This window comes from Pleurodeles waltl, chromosome 2_2 (assembly GCF_031143425.1).
Source record: "Pleurodeles waltl isolate 20211129_DDA chromosome 2_2, aPleWal1.hap1.20221129, whole genome shotgun sequence".
Lineage (NCBI taxonomy): Eukaryota > Metazoa > Chordata > Amphibia > Caudata > Salamandridae > Pleurodeles > Pleurodeles waltl.
The window spans coordinates 463,106,379-463,126,715 of record NC_090439.1 but is presented as its reverse complement, the minus strand read 5'-3'; the positions used below and the strand labels follow the sequence as shown (position 1 = coordinate 463,126,715).

General features: G+C 47.7%; 1 protein-coding gene across 1 annotated transcript in view; it reads left to right on the top strand.

Annotated features, from left to right (window-relative positions):
• Positions 1-20,039, top strand: part of PRELID3A (PRELI domain containing 3A) — a 176,055-nt gene extending 156,016 nt beyond the window's left edge. Inside the window, exon 6 of the mRNA XM_069219939.1 lies at positions 17,827-20,039. Coding sequence (XP_069076040.1) covers positions 17,827-17,943 — 117 coding nt within the window. The 3' untranslated portion in view covers positions 17,944-20,039. The remainder of the gene's footprint in view (positions 1-17,826) is intronic.
• Positions 20,040-20,337: the final 298 nt, after the last annotated feature.

Here is a 20,337-nt window from a genome sequence, read left to right as displayed (position 1 = left end):
CCCCATATTTCACTGTATATATGTTGTTTTAGTGTATGTGTCACTGGGACCCTGCCAGCCAGGGCCCCAGTGCTCATAAGTGTGCCCTGTATGTGTTCCCTGTGTGATGACTAACTGTCTCACTGAGGCTCTGCTAACCAGAACCTCAGTGGTTATGCTCTCTCTGCTTTCTAAATTGTCACTAACAGGCTAGTGACCAATTTCACCAATTCACATTGGCATACTGGAACACCCTTATAATTCCCTAGTATATGGTACTAAGGTGCCCAGGGTATTGGGGTTCCAGGAGATCCCTATGGGCTGCAGCATTTCTTTTGCCACCCATAGGGAGCTCTGACAATTCTTACACAGGCCTGCCACTGCAGCCTGAGTGAAATAATGCCCACATTATTTCACAGCCATTTTACACTGCACTTAAGTAACTTATAAGTCACCTATATGTCTAACCTTCACCTGGTGAAGGTTGGGTGCCAAGTTACTTAGTGTGTGGGCACCCTGGCACTAGCCAAGGTGCCCCCACATCGTTCAGGGCAAATTCCCCGGACTTTGTGAGTGCGGGGACACCATTACACGCGTGCACTATACATATGTCATGACATATGTATGGCGTCACAATGGTAACTCCAAACATGGCCATGTAACATGTCTAAGATCATGGAATTGCCACCCCAATGCCATCCTGGCATTGGAGAGACAATTCCATGATCCCCCGAGTCTCTAGCACAGACCCGGATACTGCCTAACTGCCTTTCCCGGGGTTTCACTGCAGCTGCTGCCAACCCCTCAGACAGGTTTCTGCCCTCCTGGGGTCCAGCCAGGCTTGGCCCAGGAAGGCAGAACAAAGGACTTCCTCAGAGAGAGGGTGTTACACCCTCTGCCTTTGGAAAAAGGTGTCAGGGCTGGGGAGGAGTAGCCTCCCCCAGCCTCTGGAAATGCTTTGATGGGCACAGATGGTGCCCATCTCTGCATAAGCCAGTCTACACCGGTTCAGGGATCCCCCAGCCATGCTCTGGCGCGAAACTGGACAAAGGAAAGGGGAGTGACCACTCCCCTGACCTGCACCTCCCAGGGGAGGTGCCCAGAGCTCCTCCAGTGTTCTCCAGACCTCTGCCATCTTGGAAACAGAGGTGCTGCTGGCACACTGGCCTGCTCCGAGTGGCCAGTGCCAGCAGGTGACGTCAGAGACTCCTCCTGATAGGCTCTTACCTGTGTTGCTAGCCTATCCTCCTTCCTAAGTAGCCAAACCTCCTTTTCTGGCTATTTAGGGTCTCTGCTTTGGGGAATTCTTTAGATAACGAATGCAAGAGCTCATCAGAGTTCCTCTGCATCTCTCTCTTCACCTTCTGCCAAAGGATCGACCGCTGACTGCTCAGGATGCCTGCAAAACCGCAACAAAGTAGCAAAGACGACTACTGCAACCTTGTATCACTGATCCTGCCGCCTTCTCAACTGTTTTCCTGGTGGTGCATGCTCTGGGGGTAGCCTGCCTCCTCTCTGCACTAGGAGCTCTGAAGAAATCTCCCGTGGGTCGACGGAATCTTCCCCTGCAACCGCAGGCAACAAAAGACTGCATCACCGGTCCTCTGGGTCCCCTCTCAGCACGACGAGGGTGGTCCCTGGAACTCAGCAACTCTGTCCAAGTGACTCCCACAGTCCAGTGACTCTTCAGTCCAAGTTTGGTGGAGGTAAGTCCTTGCCTCCCCACGCTAGACTGCATTGCTGGGTACCGCGTGATTTGCAGCTGCTCCGGCTCCTGTGCACTCTTCCAGGATTTCCTTTGTGCACAGCCAAGCCTGGATCCCCGACACTCTAACCTGCAGTGCACAATCTCCTGAGTTGTCCTTCGGCGTCGCGGGACTCCCTTTTGTGTCTTCGGGTGAGCTCCGGTTCACTCCTCTTCCAAGTGCCTGTTCCGGTACTTCTGCGGGTGCTGCCTGCTTCTGTGAGAGCTCCCTCCTGGGCCACAGCAGCATCCAAAAACCCTAACCGCGACCCTTGCAGTTAGCAAGGCTTGTTTGCGTTCTTTCTGCGTGGGAACACCTCTGCAAGCTTCTTCACGACGTGGGACATCCATCCTCCAAAGGGGAAGTTTGTAGCCCTCTTCGTTCTTGCAGAATCCACAGCTTCTACCATCCGGTGGCAGCTTCTTTGCACCCTCAGCTGGCATTTCCTGGGCATCTGCCCCATCTCGACTTTGTCGAGACTCTTGGACTTGGTCCCCTTGTTCCACAGGTACTCTCGTCCGGAAATCCACTTTGGTTGCATTGCTGGTGTTGGTCTTTCTTGCAGAAATCCCCTATCACGACTTCTGTGCTCTTTGGGGAATATAGGTGTACTTTACACCTACTTTTCAGGGTCTTGGGGTGGGCTATTTTTCTAACCCTCACTGTTTTCTTACAGTCCCAGCGACCCTCTACGAGCTCACATAGGTTTGGGGTCCATACGTTATTCGCATTCCACTTTTGGAGTAAATGGTTTGTGTTGCCCCTATACCTATGTGCTCCTATTGCAATACATTGTAATTTTACACTGCTTGCATTACTTCCTTTTGCTATTACTGCATATTTTTGGTATTGTGTACATATATCTTGTGTATATTTGGCATCCTCATACTGAGGGTACTCACTGAGTTACTTTTGGCGTATTGTCATAAAAATAAAGTACCTTTTTAGTATATCTGTGTATTGTGTTTTCTTATGATATTGTGCATGTGACACCAGTGGTATAGTAGGAGCTTTGCATGTCTCCTAGTTCAGCCTAAGCTGCTCTGCTATAGCTACCTTCTATCAGCCTAAGCTGCTAGAAACACCTCTTCTACACTAATAAGGGATAACTGGACCTGGCACAGAGTGTAAGTACCCCTTGGTACCCACTACAAGCCAGGCCAGCCTCCTACTCCCCACCCACAGACTGGCACTGGGTTTAACTGTGGCAGCCCCATTACCCACCTCAGAACACTTCTGAACCTGTGTAGGTCAGAGGAAAGGCTGCCCTGCTTTCTGCAGAACCTGAAGAAAGAATGGACCTGCTTGCTTGCTTTAAACCCAAGACCTCAGAAGTGACTCCAAGGGCTGACCTCCTTCCTGCCTGACCTACAGGAACACAACAAGCTTCCAGAAGCCCTCCCTGCAACTGCTTAGCTGGCCAGTTCCAACTGGACCTGCACTAGACCCTGCTGCTGGCCTCTTCTGGAGTCAGTCTTGCCCCCGAAGTCATCTTCCCAAGGTTGTGAACCCTTGACTGGTGTCAAAGTGTACTCCTAAAGTTTTCTGAAACTGAACTTTTTTTCTCTGAGAACTGACATGGGACCGGGACCAACCTGCCAAGCTGATCTGACTAAGGTGCATCACTGCTGTTCCAAAGATTCCGGTTTCTCCCACTCTGTTCTACTTCGCAGCAGCAAATTCAAATCAGCTGGACTTCCTGTATACGGCTACAGCCTGGAGCATTGCCCTGCTGGAAAAATCTGAGGCCGATAAAAGTCACTAAGGGCCGAATTTAGAATTCGGTGAATGAGTTACTCCAGCCCAAACATGACAGGTACCCCATTTGCCATATTACAAGCCTTAGGTCTAGAGCTCGCCCCCCACGTCCGCAGCACCAACCTGCTGTCTCCTGCCTCTGACCCCCGCCCACGCTGCTGCTAGCGTGTTCGAGGCCCCGGTAAGCCTCATCAGACTCGTGTGACGCTTTTCGCCGCTCTGTAAGTGTTTTTTGCCCACTGTTTCAGCGCCTTGCTTCCTTGCGCTTCTGACCCCCTTGTGCCCTTCTGATTGCTGTTACCCGATTGTATTTTGTGCCCTCACTGTATTTTGTGACTGTTTTTGGAAGTTTTACCTTCTGATTGTGCCTTGTATTTCTCCTGTTTTTTCGCCCCTTGGGCGCTCCCCTTTGCTCCCCCTTGCCGATCTCCCCTTGCCGCTGCCTCCCTGCGGCCCCGCCCCCCTCGCGCCCCCATTCGCCGCTCCCTCCCCCCTCCCTTCTTAATGGCTGGCGCTGCGCGTCGCGAGTGAGCGACCTCTGACCTGCCTTAGGTCTAGAGCTCGCCCCCCACGTCCGCAGCACCAACCTGCTGTCTCCTGCCTCTGACCCCCGCCCACGCTGCTGCTAGCATGTTCAAGGCCCCGGTAAGCCTCATCAGACTCGTGTGACGCTTTTCGCCGCTCTGTAAGTGTTTTTTGCCCACTGTTTCAGCGCCTTGCTTCCTTGCGCTTCTGACCCCCTTGTGCCCTTCCGATTGCTGTTACCAGATTGTATTTTGTGTCCTCACTGTATTTTGTGACTGTTTTTGGAAGTTTTGCCTTCTGATTGTGCCTTGTATTTCTCCTGTTTTTTCGCCCCTTGGGCGCTCCCCCTCGCCGATCTCCCCTTGCTGCTGCCTCCCTGCGGCCCCACCCCCCTCGCGCCCCCATTTGCCGCTCCCTCCCGCCTCCCAGCTGCTCCTCCCTCCCCCCTTTCTTCTTAATGGCTGGCGCTGCGCGTCGCGAGTGAGCGACCTCTGACCTGCCTTAGGTCTAGAGCTCGCCCCCCACGTCCGCAGCACCAACCTGCTGTCTCCTGCCTCTGACCCCCGCCCACGCTGCTGCTAGCGTGTTCGAGGCCCCGGTAAGCCTCATCAGACTCGTGTGACGCTTTTCGCCGCTCTGTAAGTGTTTTTTGCCCACTGTTTCAGCGCCTTGCTTCCTTGCGCTTCTGACCCCCTTGTGCCCTTCTGATTGCTGTTACCCGATTGTATTTTGTGCCCTCACTGTATTTTGTGACTGTTTTTGGAAGTTTTGCCTTCTGATTGTGCCTTGTATTTCTCCTGTTTTTTCGCCCCTGGGGCGCTCCCCCTCGCTCCCCCTTGCCGCTGCCTCCCTGCGGCCCCGCCCCCCTCGCGCCCCCATTCGCCGCTGCCTCCGGCCTCCTGCCTCCCAGCTGCTCCTCCCTCCCCCCTCCCTTCTTAATGGCTGGCGCTGCGCGTCGCGAGTGAGCGACCTCTGATCTGCCTTAGGTCTAGAGCTCTCCCCCCACGTCCGCAGCACCAACCTGCTGTCTCCTGCCTCTGACCCCCGCCCACGCTGCTGCTAGCGTGTTCGAGGCCCCAGTAAGCCTCATCAGACTCGTGTGACGCTTTTCGCCGCTCTGTAAGTGTTTTTTGCCCACTGTTTCAGCGCCTTGCTTCCTTGCGCTTCTGACCCCCTTGTGCCCTTCTGATTGCCGTTACCCGATTGTATTTTGTGCCCTCACTGTATTTTGTGACTGTTTTTGGAAGTTTTGCCTTCTGATTGTGCCTTGTATTTCTCCTGTTTTTTCGCCCCTTGGGCGCTCCCCCTTGCCGATCTCACCATGCCGCTGCCTCCCTGCGGCCCCGCCCCCCTCGCGCCCCCATTCGCCACTCGCTCCCGCCTCCCGCCTCCCAGCTGCTCCTCCCTCCCCCCTCCCTTCTTAATGGCTGGCGCGCCAGAGGCAAGCCCGTCTGCGCCCGTCCGCGCCTGGACTGCGCCCAGCGCCACCCCCCCTGGTCCTCACGCCCCCGCACCCCGTGCCTTCGATACTCGGCCAGCGAACTCCACGCCCTCAACCCTGGCCCCTCCACAGAGTGCTTCCAGGCCACCCCGAAGCACACCAAAGGACCTTTTTCCTGCCGCACCTGCAACTTCTCCTGCAACAGAACAACGAAGCCAGCAACAACCAACACAAACCACCTGCACTGCATCCTCCTCAACACACGCTCTGCACGAAAACACGCCATCGAGCTCTGGGACCTGCTCGACACCACCGCCCCAGACCTGGCCTTCCTGACCGAAACCTGGTGGAACGACTCCTCGGCCCCTGACATCGCCATCCCTGACGGATACAAGATCACCAGAAGAGATCGCACCAACGGAATCGGCGGAGGAATAGCCATCGCCCACAAATCTACCCTCAAGATCCACACCCACACGGACGACACCCTCAAGACAGCCGAACACCTCCACTTCCAGATTCACACGGACCCCAACACCACCCTCAGAGGAACCCTCATATACCGCCCTCCAGGACCAAGAGCCCCCTTCAGCAACACCGTCTCCGACCTCGCAAGCACCCACGCCCTCGCCTCTCCAGACTACATCCTCCTGGGAGATCTAAACTTCCACCTGGAGAACAACAATGACGCCAACACCGCATCACTGACCACCAACCTCTCCAACCTCGGACTCCATCAACTGGTCAACACTCCCACCCACATCGCCGGACACACCCTTGACCCACTCTTCACTTCAAGCAACCACATCTCATTCAGCCACACCTCCGAACTCCACTGGACCGACCATCACTGCGTACATTTCACCTTCAAGAAAAACACCGAACACCACCGCACCCCTCTACCGCCTCACCGCCGCTGGGGAAAAGTCACCGAAGATCAACTAGCCAGCACCCTCGCCAAAAACCCACCACCCGACCCCACCGACCCGGACTCCGCCGCCATCAACCTCCATCAATGGATCCTCAACAGCGCCAACATCCTAGCTCCACTCAAGAGACCCACCGCCAACCAAGGAAAGAAAAAACCAGCCTGGTTCACAGACGAACTAACCACCTCCAAACGCACCTGCCAGAAACTCAAGAAAAAATGGATCCTCGAGCGCACACCCGACAACCTTGCTACCCTCAAGGAAGCCAACCGCAAACACCATCAACTGATCCGACTCGCCAAGCGCTCCCACTTCACAGAACGCCTCAACAACAATGCTCACGACTGCAAAGAACTCTTCTGCATAGTGAAGGAACTTTCCAACCCCAACGCCAACGTCAACGACGTCCCTCCTTCCCAGGAACTCTGCGACGATCTCTCCACCTTCTTCTACCAGAAAATTGCAGACATCCACGACAGCTTCAACACCTCACCTCCGCCAGACCCCACCCCCAACAACTCCTCCCACGCCTACCTCATCACCTCCTGGACTCAAGTAGACGACGCCGAAACCCGAAAGACCATGAACTCCATTCACTCAGGATCTCCCGCTGACCCCTGCCCACATCACATATTCAACAAAGCTGACGCCACCATCACCCCCAAACTCCGCAAGACCATCAACCTCTCCTTCAACACCGCCACCTTCCCGGACAGCTGGAAGCACGCAGAAATCCAACCCCTCCTCAAGAAACCTAAGGCTGACCTCAACGATCTCAAAAACTTCAGACCGATCTCCCTCCTCCCTTTCCCAGCGAAATTCATCGAGAAGATCGTCAACGCTCAGCTCGCCCACTTCCTAGAAGACAACTCCATCCTAGACCCCTCTCAATCTGGTTTCAGACGAAACCACAGCACTGAGACCGCACTCCTCGCCGCCACAGATGACATCAGACAACAAATGGACAACGGCGAAACCTCAGCCCTGATCCTCTTGGACCTATCAGCCGCTTTCGATACAGTCTGCCACCGCACCCTACTAACCCATCTCCACGAAGCCGGCATCCAAGACAAAGCCCTCAACTGGATCTCATCCTTTCTCTCCGGCAGAACCCAGAGAGTCCGACTCTCACCCTTCCGCTCCAAAGCCACCAACCTCATCTGCGGCGTCCCCCAAGGCTCCTCACTTAGCCCAATGCTGTTCAACGTCTACATGGCCCCCCTCGCACAACTGGCACGCCGACACAACCTCAGAATCATCTCCTACGCCGACGACACCCAGCTCTTCCTCTCACTGACCAAAGATCCTCTCACCGCCAAAACCAACCTCCACGAGGGACTGAAATCCATCGCTGAGTGGATGAGCAACAGCCGCCTGAAACTTAACTCCGACAAGACAGAAGTCCTCATCCTCGGGCGCACCCCCTCGGCCTGGAACGACTCTTGGTGGCCCACCACCCTCGGCCCCCCAGCCAGCCAAGCACGAAACCTTGGCTTCATCCTCGACTCCGCTCTCACCATGTCCAAACAGGTCAACGCTGTCTCCTCTTCCTGTTTTAACACCCTCCGCATGCTCCGCAAGATCTTCAAGTGGATTCCAACAGGAACCAGAAAGACGGTGACCCAAGCCCTCGTCAGTAGCAGAGTCGACTACGGCAACGCACTCTACACAGGCATCCCAACAAAAGACATCAAACGACTCCAACGCATCCAGAACGCATCCGCCCGCCTGATCCTCGACATACCCCGCCGGTGTCACATCTCCCCCCACCTGAAGGACCTCCACTGGCTCCCCGTGGACAAGAGGATCACCTTTAAACTCCTCACCCACGCACACAAGGCACTACACAACACCGGACCCTGCTACCTGAACTCCAGACTCAACTTCTACGTCCCCTCACGCCAACTACGCTCTGCCAACCTTGCCCTCGCCATCGTCCCCCGAATCCAGCGCAAGACCTCTGGCGGCAGATCCTTCTCCTACCTCGCCGCCAAGACCTGGAACTCTCTCCCCACCTCACTACGCCAGACCCAGGACCTCCTCACCTTCAGGAGACTCCTCAAGACATGGCTCTTCGAACGATAGCAGCAACACCCCCCCCCCAGCGCCTCGAAACCCTAACGGGTACATAGCGCGCTTTATAAATCTATTGATTGATTGATTGTATTCAATAGTACTTGTAATAAGTCAGATGGGATATCATCACATCTATAATGGAGTAACCCGTCCGCCGAACTCTGTAAAGCAGACCCGTAGTCAGAAGGTAGAAATCTTTAATGGACGAAGGCACAAAGAGTATTCAGATGTTGAGGGACCTTCTCTGGGTTTGAACTTCAAATTTCTCCCACTCTGACCTTTCCTCCTCTGAGACCTCATCCAACAGCTATCAGACGACATGGAGCCCTCTTCGGCCACAAAGTGCTGCCTTGCCTCGCTGAAGATTTTTGACTTTCATCACAGAGACAAAGGTAAATTTTTTTCACCAGGATGAACCTGTTCCCTATATCCGACTTGTGCTCCATCGCGGTTGTCCTTAACTTTTGACTTTGTCCCATTATGCACTACAGGATAACCATGGTTGTCGCTTTACGCTTTTTGGCTCTGTTTTAAACCCTTACATTTTTTAAAATTCATAACTCCTGTTCTTATTATTGGACTTTTGTTGTTTTGATTTCATTTTATTTATTAAAATATGCTCTATTTTTCTAAATTGGTTGTGAATTTTTCTTGTGTTGTGTTTTAATTTTATTACTGTTTTATGCACTGGATAAATAATTGACACGTTGCCTCCAAATTATGTCTGACTGCTTGTGGGCTAAACTATCAGAGGGTTAAGATGACAATTTTAGAGTGAAAGACAAAGGGCTCATGTCTGAACACTTTGCTTTTAGTTGGCTTTTGTGGCCTGTTTTCAGTGTGTGTGCTTATGTATATGTTTGTACCCATACATAATTGGTGACAATTATAGGTGTTGATTTTTAAGATACAGTTGTATCAATAAATGTTTGCATGCAGTATTCGGTTTTCATGCCATACCTCAATGTCTTTGTTTCCTACTTACTTCTTACTTGTAGGCCTACACAATATTCCGTGGAAATCCCCTTATAAAGTTGTCTTGTTGAAGGTGAGGAAAATACTTGGCAAGTTCCACACAAAAAATAGTAGTTAGGCATCCATCCCAGATACGCACGTTTGTTGACCTATTGAGAGGAGGGAGTAGATCCTGTGTGCAGTGTGTTAAGAGATAATACATTTGGATGTTAGCAGAAGGGTTACAGTGGATATCCCTAGACAAGTGTTCACATGTTGAAGCAGATGGCGAAGTGAAGGGTTGTCTCTTGCAGACGTTTCAGCTGAAATGGAGTCAGAAGGGCCTAACCTTTTGCAAAACGTACTACCTGCAAACACAAATTACTTTTTATATGTACATTTACATTTGCACATACAGATGGTGCTTACAATCACAGAAAACCCACCATCCGGCCGGAGTTTCTGGAATTATAGTTTGGGAACAGGGTGAAGCAGAGGGAAGCCATTTGGAATGTTGAGAACACCTGCACATTCAGAACATTGTGGGTATTAAAAAACGTTCCCAGTGCTTTTCCCCCGCACAATATGCACGCATAAATATGCTGTCAAAATATTTGGACCACAGGTGCTTTGGCATTGGAGACTAACCCACACAATCCCTGCTTCACTGTAAAAGCTTAAGGGACCATGCATCCATATGCCTCAATTAAATCCTCTCTTATTGGTCTGGAGGCATTCCATTTTTTTCTTCCAACTGAATTGCAGAGTTTTTAGCACACTCCTTGTCAGAAACTCTTTCAGAGGGCACACAGTGGCTACTGGGCCCAACAGTGGTGGTTGAGGCCTGTTACTCCTGATGTCCTGGGACCCAACCTAGTATGGAACCTGAGCAACTGGGCCAAATACACTCTGTACCTGACTCTCAGTGGCAGCTGCGGATGAGCAGTTAAAGGCTCCCTTTGGGGGGTGGGGTTGAGTTTAGATACAGGCGATTGAACAAACTTCAACGTGCACACAGCGCAAACAGTAACTCAATGTCCAGTCCAATTCTTACTTTTCTAGGAAAAATAAGTTTTTTTATTTCTAGCTCTAAACATTCAAATGAATAAAGATGTTCAAAAGCAATAGCACAATGCCCTTGAGTTTGGGGCTCTAGCAGTTGTCAGGCACGTCCCTGTCCCACTCTCGCGCTTATAACATGGGCGGGGTTTATTCTCCTTTCACTGGTGGCCGCATCCAGGGAATGTTCACTTGTAGGCTGTACTACAGAGTTTCACTTTGATTCTTGGGAATTAGTCAAGTGTCTATTGTGCCATAGCACATTCTGCAGCAAATCTCCCGAGGCCCAGTTCAAGTCTTACCCGCTCCTAAAGCACGGAAGTGCTTGGTGTTACAACGGTTGCTCTGTGTGCGTGAATTCGCCAGTTCAGATCTTGCTTGGAGAAGAAGGGCAGCTCATGGTACACGGGGTGGCACCTGGCAAGGGCAGGCTGTCTCTCCTGAGTAGCATAGCCAATTCTCCCCAAGATAGGAGCAGCTTGTGAAGACACAGGAAGTCAATATCTCCCAGCGGTGAAGTGGGGTTATTAAATCCTTGAGCCCCGGCTGGAGTTCAGTGAGGGTGTGATGTCCTTCTCTGTGTCCCCTCGCACCTCAGGGGTCAGTATGGGCAAATCTAATTGGGCGGCTAAACTCACTGCTTCACTTTAGTCCCAGGTGATAGCCCGAAATCCTTGGCAAGTTAGTAATGACAGCTCCTCCTGGCATACGAAGTTGCTGCAGTCCCTCCAGACTCCTCCAGTTCAACTACCCACACCACGACATCCTCTCTTGGCACACAAGGTTGCCACTAAGGCCTTCACAAGTCCTAGCATGCTGGTTACACTATTATTTCCACAATGGCCTTCCCTGGCATATGGGGTCACCACTGTGGGCCGGTACGGGCTCCCCACACAGTTCATGTTTCACAGCGCAGTCTACCTTGGCCCTCTCCTGACATACAACAATTGTGCACATGGTCTATGGCCAGATTGGTGCATATACAAATTTTCACACCTCACACAGGTAGTCTTCACTGTAGGGCTCCCACTGGACCTTACTCCCTCCAACGCTCTCCTCTTCTTCACAGGGAACACTGGTTTTGGTAAGCAGTCAGGCATAGGTGCTCCATGACAGGTGACTTTGGTTTTCCCTGGGTGATGTCCCCTCACCCAGCAGGGAGACTAGCAGGCTTTGGCCCCCAATACTGATTGCAGGCAGAAGTCTTGCAGAGCTTCTTCTCTTCATGCAGCTCGTCTGGCTCCTTGGCAGAGGAGACATTTGGGGGTCTCAAATTCTCCTTCTTATAGTCCTTTTCCAGACAACAATTGTGATTTAGGGACCTAGTTTTGAAGTTTTATGTTACGAATCTGCTTCTTTTGTAGAGTACATTTCATCTTTTCTTTCCTCCTGAACTGATGTCTGGCACAGGAGGCAAAACTCTGAAGCTGAATGACCCACAGCGTAATTCATAGGAGTGACCAAAGTTCACACCAGGATGTCAACCACAGTAATAAGTGCATCAAACAGTTAATCCCAGGCTCCCAGCCCTACTGCTCATGATTCCCTTATCAGCCCCATCTCCTTTGCTGAGATGGTTCCAGGCTCCTTCCTTGTGATTTATTACTGAATCAAAGAGAACCGTTTGAAGTGTAAAGGGTGAGTCCTTTCCTCCAGCGTGTCCCACCCAGCTCACAGGAATGCAGCAAAGCACAGCTGTCTGTTGTGGGGAGTGGGTGGGGATGCAACAGGCAGCCTCAGGCTTCCCAAAATGGAACCCAGGGTCCTCCATGTAATGCACCATTGTAGACACACATCATACTTTCCCCGCGCACTTCTCTCCAGTAATGTTACCTCCATGTACTGTACCACTACAACCACACATGCATCCGGCACACACATTCAGTCTGCAGACACTGCCCAGTACTTTAGCCTTTCTCTGTTGTACCAGGGTGTGCTATTTACAAACACACACTGTGTGAGCAGATACACTCACCATGTGTCCACAGCACAACACTTCACCTTTCATGTGTTGTACTTTACACAACTACACACACCCTGCATATGCTTCCATGGCACACGCACTGCACAGCACTACATCTTTCATGTGATGTATTCCTCATAGACATACATACACTAACCCCACATCGACTACACAGTACTGGTCTATCCCTGTACGGTACCCTTCCTAGGCATACATACATATAGCACAGTCACTACTCCTGCAGTGCGCAGTACTCCACATCTACGGGTTGTAGGCCAAGGGTGAGTTAGGCACCCAGCAGTGGAACTTTTAAAAAGGTGAGTGAGCATGTATGCCTCAATCCAGTGAGGGGGGGTAAAAAGGGCCTGTTCACTGCTACTGATCACTATATAGTATTCTGCCACCACCACAGTTGAGCTGCTTAACTTATGGTAGCCTTCCACCACCATGAGGGTAGCACTTTGGGCACCCCTCCTGGTTCAACAAGACAAAATCAGCACTAGGGATCAAGACAACAGTTGGGCACTCAGGACAGGGGTACACATCTTTAACTATGTAGAGGACTTTTCCATCCCAATACTCCTGAAACTCAAGTCACTGACTAGACTCATGTTCCCACAGAGAACCTGAGACATTGCTCATCTACTCAGAATGATCCTCACAATCAAATTTGATTCCTTCTAACAAGTTCTGGAACACTTCGATTTTCCACCCTCTCCCCCACCCCCCCCCCCCCAACATTGTTGTCACCTTAGTTGTAGTGTTATGGGTGGTATGTAAGTACTTTAACAGAAGTAATCAGAAGGAACTCCCCACAAGATAATTCGACCTCCTGTTCTTCATTATTCTCATGCCTCCTGTCAGAAATTGGGCTACCAATTTGAGAGGACAGCTTCCCTACCAACTTACTAACACAACCTGGTTAAGTCACAACCCGATTCTAAGTGAATCTCTGCTTATCACTGGGAGCTCATGCAACAGCAGCAGGCAATCCCCTAGAGAAACGTGTGCTGAGTTTAAGCGACACTAAACGATTATTAAATTTAAGAACACACAACAATATAATTCCTACTCCAATTGGGAAAGAAACAAGAAACGTTAATAAGTGAAAAGATTCAAAATTATCTCGTTGGTTAAGGGGGACCAGGAGGCATGCATTTTTACATTTTAAGACAAAACTCAATACTAAAACACAAAATACTACTAAATGTTAATGTTCGCAGTATACCAGAACCCAGGTGTCATTTCAGTCAGGTTTGCTGGGCTAACCCGAATGCCTTGTATTGATCCCAGGTTTTAACAACTTACTTTTTTGTTTCTCAGAATTCTTCAGCAGGGCAAAGATTAACTTTGTAGCTGGGCAGAGATTCATGATGCCACATACCTAATGGTGCATCCATGAAGTATGCGTCCTCAGATCCAAATAAAACGTTTTACTTTGCAGCAAACTACCACCTCAGGCTTCCTGTTCTTAGAGGACGCTGCACTGTCCTGGACATTCTTTCATACCTAATCTTGGAATGAAAATTACAGCCGCTGATGTGGAGACTCCAAGCAAACCGGTTTTAATCCAGTTTGCTGTTAGGCATCACAAAGTATACTTTGTAAAAGTTGCTCATCCACTGCATTTTTCACCATCGAGTTAACGTCTTAACACATGAAGGGTCACTTTGAATTATTTTTCTATTACTTTCATGGGCTGAGTTGTGAAAAACTGTGCCTTTTCACAATCAGGGGTGTTCATGGAAAATGTAATTTGGGCCATACAAACAGATTTTTACAACGTACATTTATTTACTATTTCTTATATCCCACTTTTATACATTAAGTACTTAAAACTGCAGGCTTTCAAGGCACACTTGGGGGTGATTTAGCTAATGTATAAAAATAAATTTCCTATAGGGCAAAACGCTTATCATTTCTGTGGTTTTAAACTGTAGCTGAGCCAAAGCATACTGATATTTCCTGTGCCAATTTACCATGGCCTTACTGGAGTTGCAGAGGCGTAGCACACAGACTCCTAATGCTGGTTAATCCAAACAGGAAAAAGTGTGTAGATCATGATAAAGTAGTGTCTGGTTTTTCACCTCTGCGTTAAGACTATCCCCCTGATTATGGGGCTTAGCGTTCAAGAAATGTTTATTCCTCCCTGCTCCTTTGTTCTTTTTGGGCAGCTTGGTAGAGGGCTGTAGGGTCCTTATGTAGTGAAAAGTCGAGGCAGTCACCCGAATTAGATGGTGTTCTGGGGCTCTGCCACCTCAAAGTCCTCTTCCTGTTTCATCCATCAGGCCTCCAACCAGCACAGAAGGGGATGACACCCTTCATAGGACAGCCAACCCTGCTACGGACTTATTCGGAGCTTACTCCATTTCTTCTCCAGACATCAGTGAGTGCAGTGTGTTGCAGGTAGACTTCTGCTTTCATATTGCAGCTCTACAGACTGTCCAGAAAAGGGAGACAAGTGGTTGCCCCTCACCTTGGCTGGCTGTACCTGCGACTTACACGTTTTTGAGAATCAGACTTCTTGAGGCTACATGTCTTCTAACTGGGCACCTCAAACATAATGAATTACTTTCAAGATCATCCTTCAGTTCTGTCAGTTTTTTTAACTGACGGATTTTTCGGATCTTCAAGAGCTAATTCAGGACCAGATTTACAAAACTGTCACGGAATGCAGCGCATCACCCAAAGTTGCTGCGCTGCTTTACATGATAGAGAAAGATCAGGAAAGTGCCATGTCTACAGCGATATGGCACTCTCCTCTCAACCTAGCACTGATGCACAATAAGGCACCCAAGCGCTGTGCACGTTTTGCACCATAGTGCAAAGATATCTGTGTGAGTCTACCATAGGGTTTGTACTAGAAGAGTACCCTTATAGTTCAAAACACTATGCTTAGACTGGTTTTAAAAGGTTTCCCACTTAATATGTATGCTATACATTGCAGAACACATGCAAAGTGGGAAAAATTAGGAGAAATGAAAGCATTTCTCCTTTTAATGCCTGCTTTCAGGTGCATTGATTTTTGTTCCAAAACCCTGTCTACTACTGGTAGTAGAGGGGATTTTGCGTTAAAAACCATGGGTGGTTGCACGGAACCCCCCCTTGACACAGAGTAATGCAAAGCAGAGCTTCATGCTGGTTTGTGTTACTTTTTCTTACAAGCCAATGCAAATACCCGTTTGCGTTGCTGTGTAAATCCTGAAAAGGCTTTTGTTTTGGTTCTGCATTATAAAAGTAAGGCGAAGCCAAAGCAAAACTTTTGTAAATCATGGTAAAGATTAAAGTTGGGAAGTAAACTAAATCTGTCTTTACCAACCTCTCTTCCTTCTGAAGGGAAAATCAGAGACTCTACGGGTAGGGTATAAACTTTAGTGCCTGGTTCCTGCTGAGAGTAGCAATCGTTCATACACTATCATTTATTTACCTGGAGCTATTGTCTGTGCTTATTCATATACTTTTTGTAAACACATGCAACATCAATGCTCTTTCATGTCTATTGATATGTAACTACCAACTAGACTTCCACCTAATTTGAATAAATGCAAATAAACTTTGTTCTCAGTCATTTATTTTTGATCTGCATAAGGATCCACTTTATTTTATGATGTTTTATATGTACCCTCAATTCGAAGCATGACCTTATGGCGTAAAACAATTCCCAATAACAACATATTTAAACTAATCACGTAAAATGGTGGTGTAATAGGTTTCATCTTGTACAAATGAAGACAATGTATTGCTTGGTTTTTACAGTAACTGTGTACATTTGCGCCTCCGCGCTCACCATGATGTAATCGTGTGAAAGGGCATGTCTGGAAATAAACGCATAAGGGAAACGTGATTTTCTTTTCTCGTGGAGACTAAAGTGGAATACACAGACGGTGTGGTGCTCGAATGGATGATCATTTAGGCAAGACAATAAGATAATAGCAGAATCATGGATAAATGATTATAACTTCACCCTAGACTAAAAAAAACGTTGAAATCTTTGGTGAAGGAGAGAGGAGAGTGAGAGATGTTTGGGTGGGCATTTAGAACTTTCCCCTGATGCTGTGATTGGGAGTAAGATGAAACCAAGCATGCATCAGTTACATCAATTGTCGGCATATGTAAGAAAAATGGCGCTGCAGTGCAGAGCTACTTTTCTTGTGCCTTTTAGTCCCCCTCCCCACCACCACCATGTGTGCACTGTATTTAAAATACAATTTTTTTTGCTGCTATTGATGTACTCTGCAGGATTAGCACCAGACTTTTGGCACTAATCCTGCAGGGTACATAGGTGCCCATTGTATTCAACGGCCTGCCCTCTTTTAACGCCTGCTCTCAACTGGCGTTAAAAGTGCTGAAAAAAAATGATGCAAGGGAATCTGTTAGATTTCCTTGTGCCATTTTTTCGGCCCGCCTAATGGGGGATCTCCCCCTTTGCATGCATTATGCCTGGCGCAGGCATAATGTAGCGCAAAGGGTTACAAAGTGGTGCAATTAATGCAATGTGCCACTTTTTAAATATGGCGCAACATTTTTGGCCTTCTACCGACACATTAGCATAAAAAAATTACGCTAATGCGACATTACAATGGCACTAGTGGCTCTTAAATAAGCCTCTAAGTTTTTCTGTCTCCGAAAATGGTTTCTGCAACCCATACTGATGATACCCATACCATAGTATATCAATCGGTTTGAAAAATATGATTCAATTCGCAAAAGGTTTTTGCAATGGGAATATGTCTGACCGTTTGTTCCAGTCCTTCTCTTTCTCTCCTGGAGTGATGGGTGGCCTTTTGAAGTAGTTAGTGCTTATTCAAAGGGCTTCACTGTTTACCTCTGCAGGTTATTCTGCTGTGGGATGTTGTATTTGCCAGAAGAAGAGACTCTCCAGGCATTAAACTGTAAATCTTAACAACCATAGTATCATAATGTGGTGTTTTTTGGCTAGTAAAAACCTTTCATCCCCTTAAGTGGCTAACACCCAGTGTTTCACACACAGCAGAAAGGTAGAGGTCAGTATTTTAGTCTAGGGGATTAACATATTGCTTTTCATTTCCATATATCGCTAATCCATTTTAGCATCACTTTTCATAGACCTCAATATTATTTTTGGAATTCTGAAATAATTTGTCTATGGTGTGAAATCACAATACGAGAAATATCTATTTAGCTTGGGCTGCAGTATATAAATTAACCAACAATGGAGGGCTGGGCAACTACAGAATGGACACTAAGGTTTGTAGGTGACAAGCTACTATGGGGAAAGGAATTCGTAATTTAAAGAGGGCAATATTGATAGTTTTGATGTTTGAGTTGGGAGTGGGCACATTTCAACATATCATCTGTACATTACTAAATTTAGGCTTGGTTTTAATAGTTGCAATTCTGTTGTTGTTTTGCTTCTAGGGACAAGATGCCATGGAGTGGGTGATTGACAAACTGAATAATGAATATGAGGAACTGTCTTCCTTGAAGCAGGAAGATGTGAAAGCCTCCGTGGCAGCTGCGTCTGCAGAAACTTAACCCAAGTTTTTAACAGAGAGACTCCTGGCTCTCTGTGTCTTCAGCACACGGACCTGGTCTTTTGTTTCTGCTTCAGTTTTTTGGGATGCAGAGATATTTTGATCTGGCACATTTATTTGTATTTTTGTACAACAGATATTTTTATGAAAAGAATATCAAGTACGGTGACAATTCTAAGTTCCAGCAAACCTTTATTTTAGCCATCAGGTGGCCCTCAGAGGACTTCTTAAATATGAAGGGGTTGAGTATGGAGACCTTCAGCCTCTAACACGCGTATTTGCTCTGAAGCATGGATGCATGTGGGCATAGAAACTTTCAAAGTTGACAAAATGATTCCTGCATAACATAGACCTCCATCATTGCGTCCTTTATTTGAGTTTGAAAATAACACAACTGTGAGGCTTTGCTTATTTATGGCATTTTCAAACTTTAGTTTTATTTGTCAATCTTGGTCAAAGGAGATGAGACACTGCATGTCAAGTGGAGGTGACGTTGCATGTTGGAACTTGTTCTTCTGTGTGTTTTGTGATTCTTGCAATACAGTAGCAAGGGGTGCTTTCACTGGAGTTTTCCAATACAGGCACATTTGATAGCAGATGTGAAAGGGTCACAGCAAAGGTTGTGCTAATAGAGCATTATTTGCGTGAGTGTGTTCAAGTAAACCCAATCCGTCGATTATGTTAAGCTCATCAAAGTATAGTGGTCATCCTTAGTCGATAACATTAAAAACGGAAATGCGCTGTGTGTTACTGGGCCTGACACTTCTTCAGAGGCGGGTCTTGAAATGTCATGAACATTTTATAATTATTTAATGACACAACTACTAGCTCCTCTGTGAGTTTTTGTACGGGTATTAGTAGTTATTGTTTTGTCATATTATTTAACTTGCCTAACATTAACAGGCAAAAGTAAAAACCGTTTTTATTTATTTTGCAACGACTGTGTGCTATGACAGGCATTGACGTTATAGATTTTTATATTATTGTGCAACTGCGTTCGGTCCATCAAGTTAAATTAGAATTATAAGCAAACCCCGTTATAAGAAGCTGAAAAGTGTGTGTGATCTAAAAGGTCCTCGTCACTGAGCCTAGCCCAATGACAACACATATATTTGGATAGCAGATCCTGCCAGTCCTTCGGACCCGTTGTACCACTCATAGGTGGTTCTAACAACATATACAAGGGGGTCGTCCTAAGCGTTTATGCTAGACTGCTGTTCTCTTCTTTAATTAAGCCTTCCCTGAAAACAATCGTGATACTCAGGGCTCCAGATAAGCAGCCAAACAACATGTTTTACCCCCTGAAATTAGAACAGGACTCCCAGTGGTAAAATAAAATTGCTGAGTAAGGATAAAGCATTGCTTATAGTTGCTGATCAATGAGGTGCGCTTCACCAGAGCCAAGGGAGAGGGCTCCTCCTTCTCTGGTACAGAAGTTACAAAAGGCAAAAATGTCTTCTTTCACGTACACTTAATCTACCTGCAATACAACAGTATGAATGGAATCAAAACTAACCACGTTATCAAATGAAGAAAGATTTTTGTTCTCCTGGTCATTCCCCCACCAGAAACTGGAATTCAGTTTACTCTTACATAAACATTTTCCCCGACGTTTCCAAGAGTAATAAGTAAATTGCTCTAACTTCTAAATGATACTCCTGAGTCTATGGCAAAACAGATGACTAGGTGCAATATCAGTGGTTCACCTCTAGTGCTGAGGAAACCCAAGCCTTCCCTTTCACATTGGTGTGAGTGTGATCACAGGAGGAGTCCCTCTCTTCCAGCAGTAGGGCTTGAGGCTGAGTCGTCATGAATTCTTGGGAAACTGTTAAAAAAAGAGAAACATGATGATGTCACCCAGAAGTGGCAACTTGAGTCTCTAATCAAATAAATAATTCATGTGTCTGCACGTTGCCTTGCTCTACTTAGTTATGTAAAAATCAATCTCTTTGCAAGCCAGGCAAAAGCGTCATTGCTAGAAGTAACATGCACAGCGTGCTGCAATAAACACGTTTTTTTAGGATCAGCTGGTTTATTGACGTTTAAGTGAACATACAAGTGAACATATCTATTGACTCTCTGCTGAACGTAAGCACCAAAAAAAAAAATTTCTCTTTCTATAAGTTCTCTAAAAATGCAACAGTTTGCATTCTTTTGCTTAGTGTCTGAGATCTTGGTTTTCATCTGTCTCTAAAACAGGTGCTTCTTTATGAGCCACATTTTGCCCAAGAGGTTAGGGTGTCCGATCAAAAGTAACTTTGAATTTCCTGTTTTTACGGGCGAATCAGCTAAAATGTGCGTCTTTCCACTCCCTTGTACTGTCTTCTCCTATAATCTTAGTCAGAGTTGAACAATCCTCTAATCTACCACAGTCAAGCATGGAATAACTGTTTTA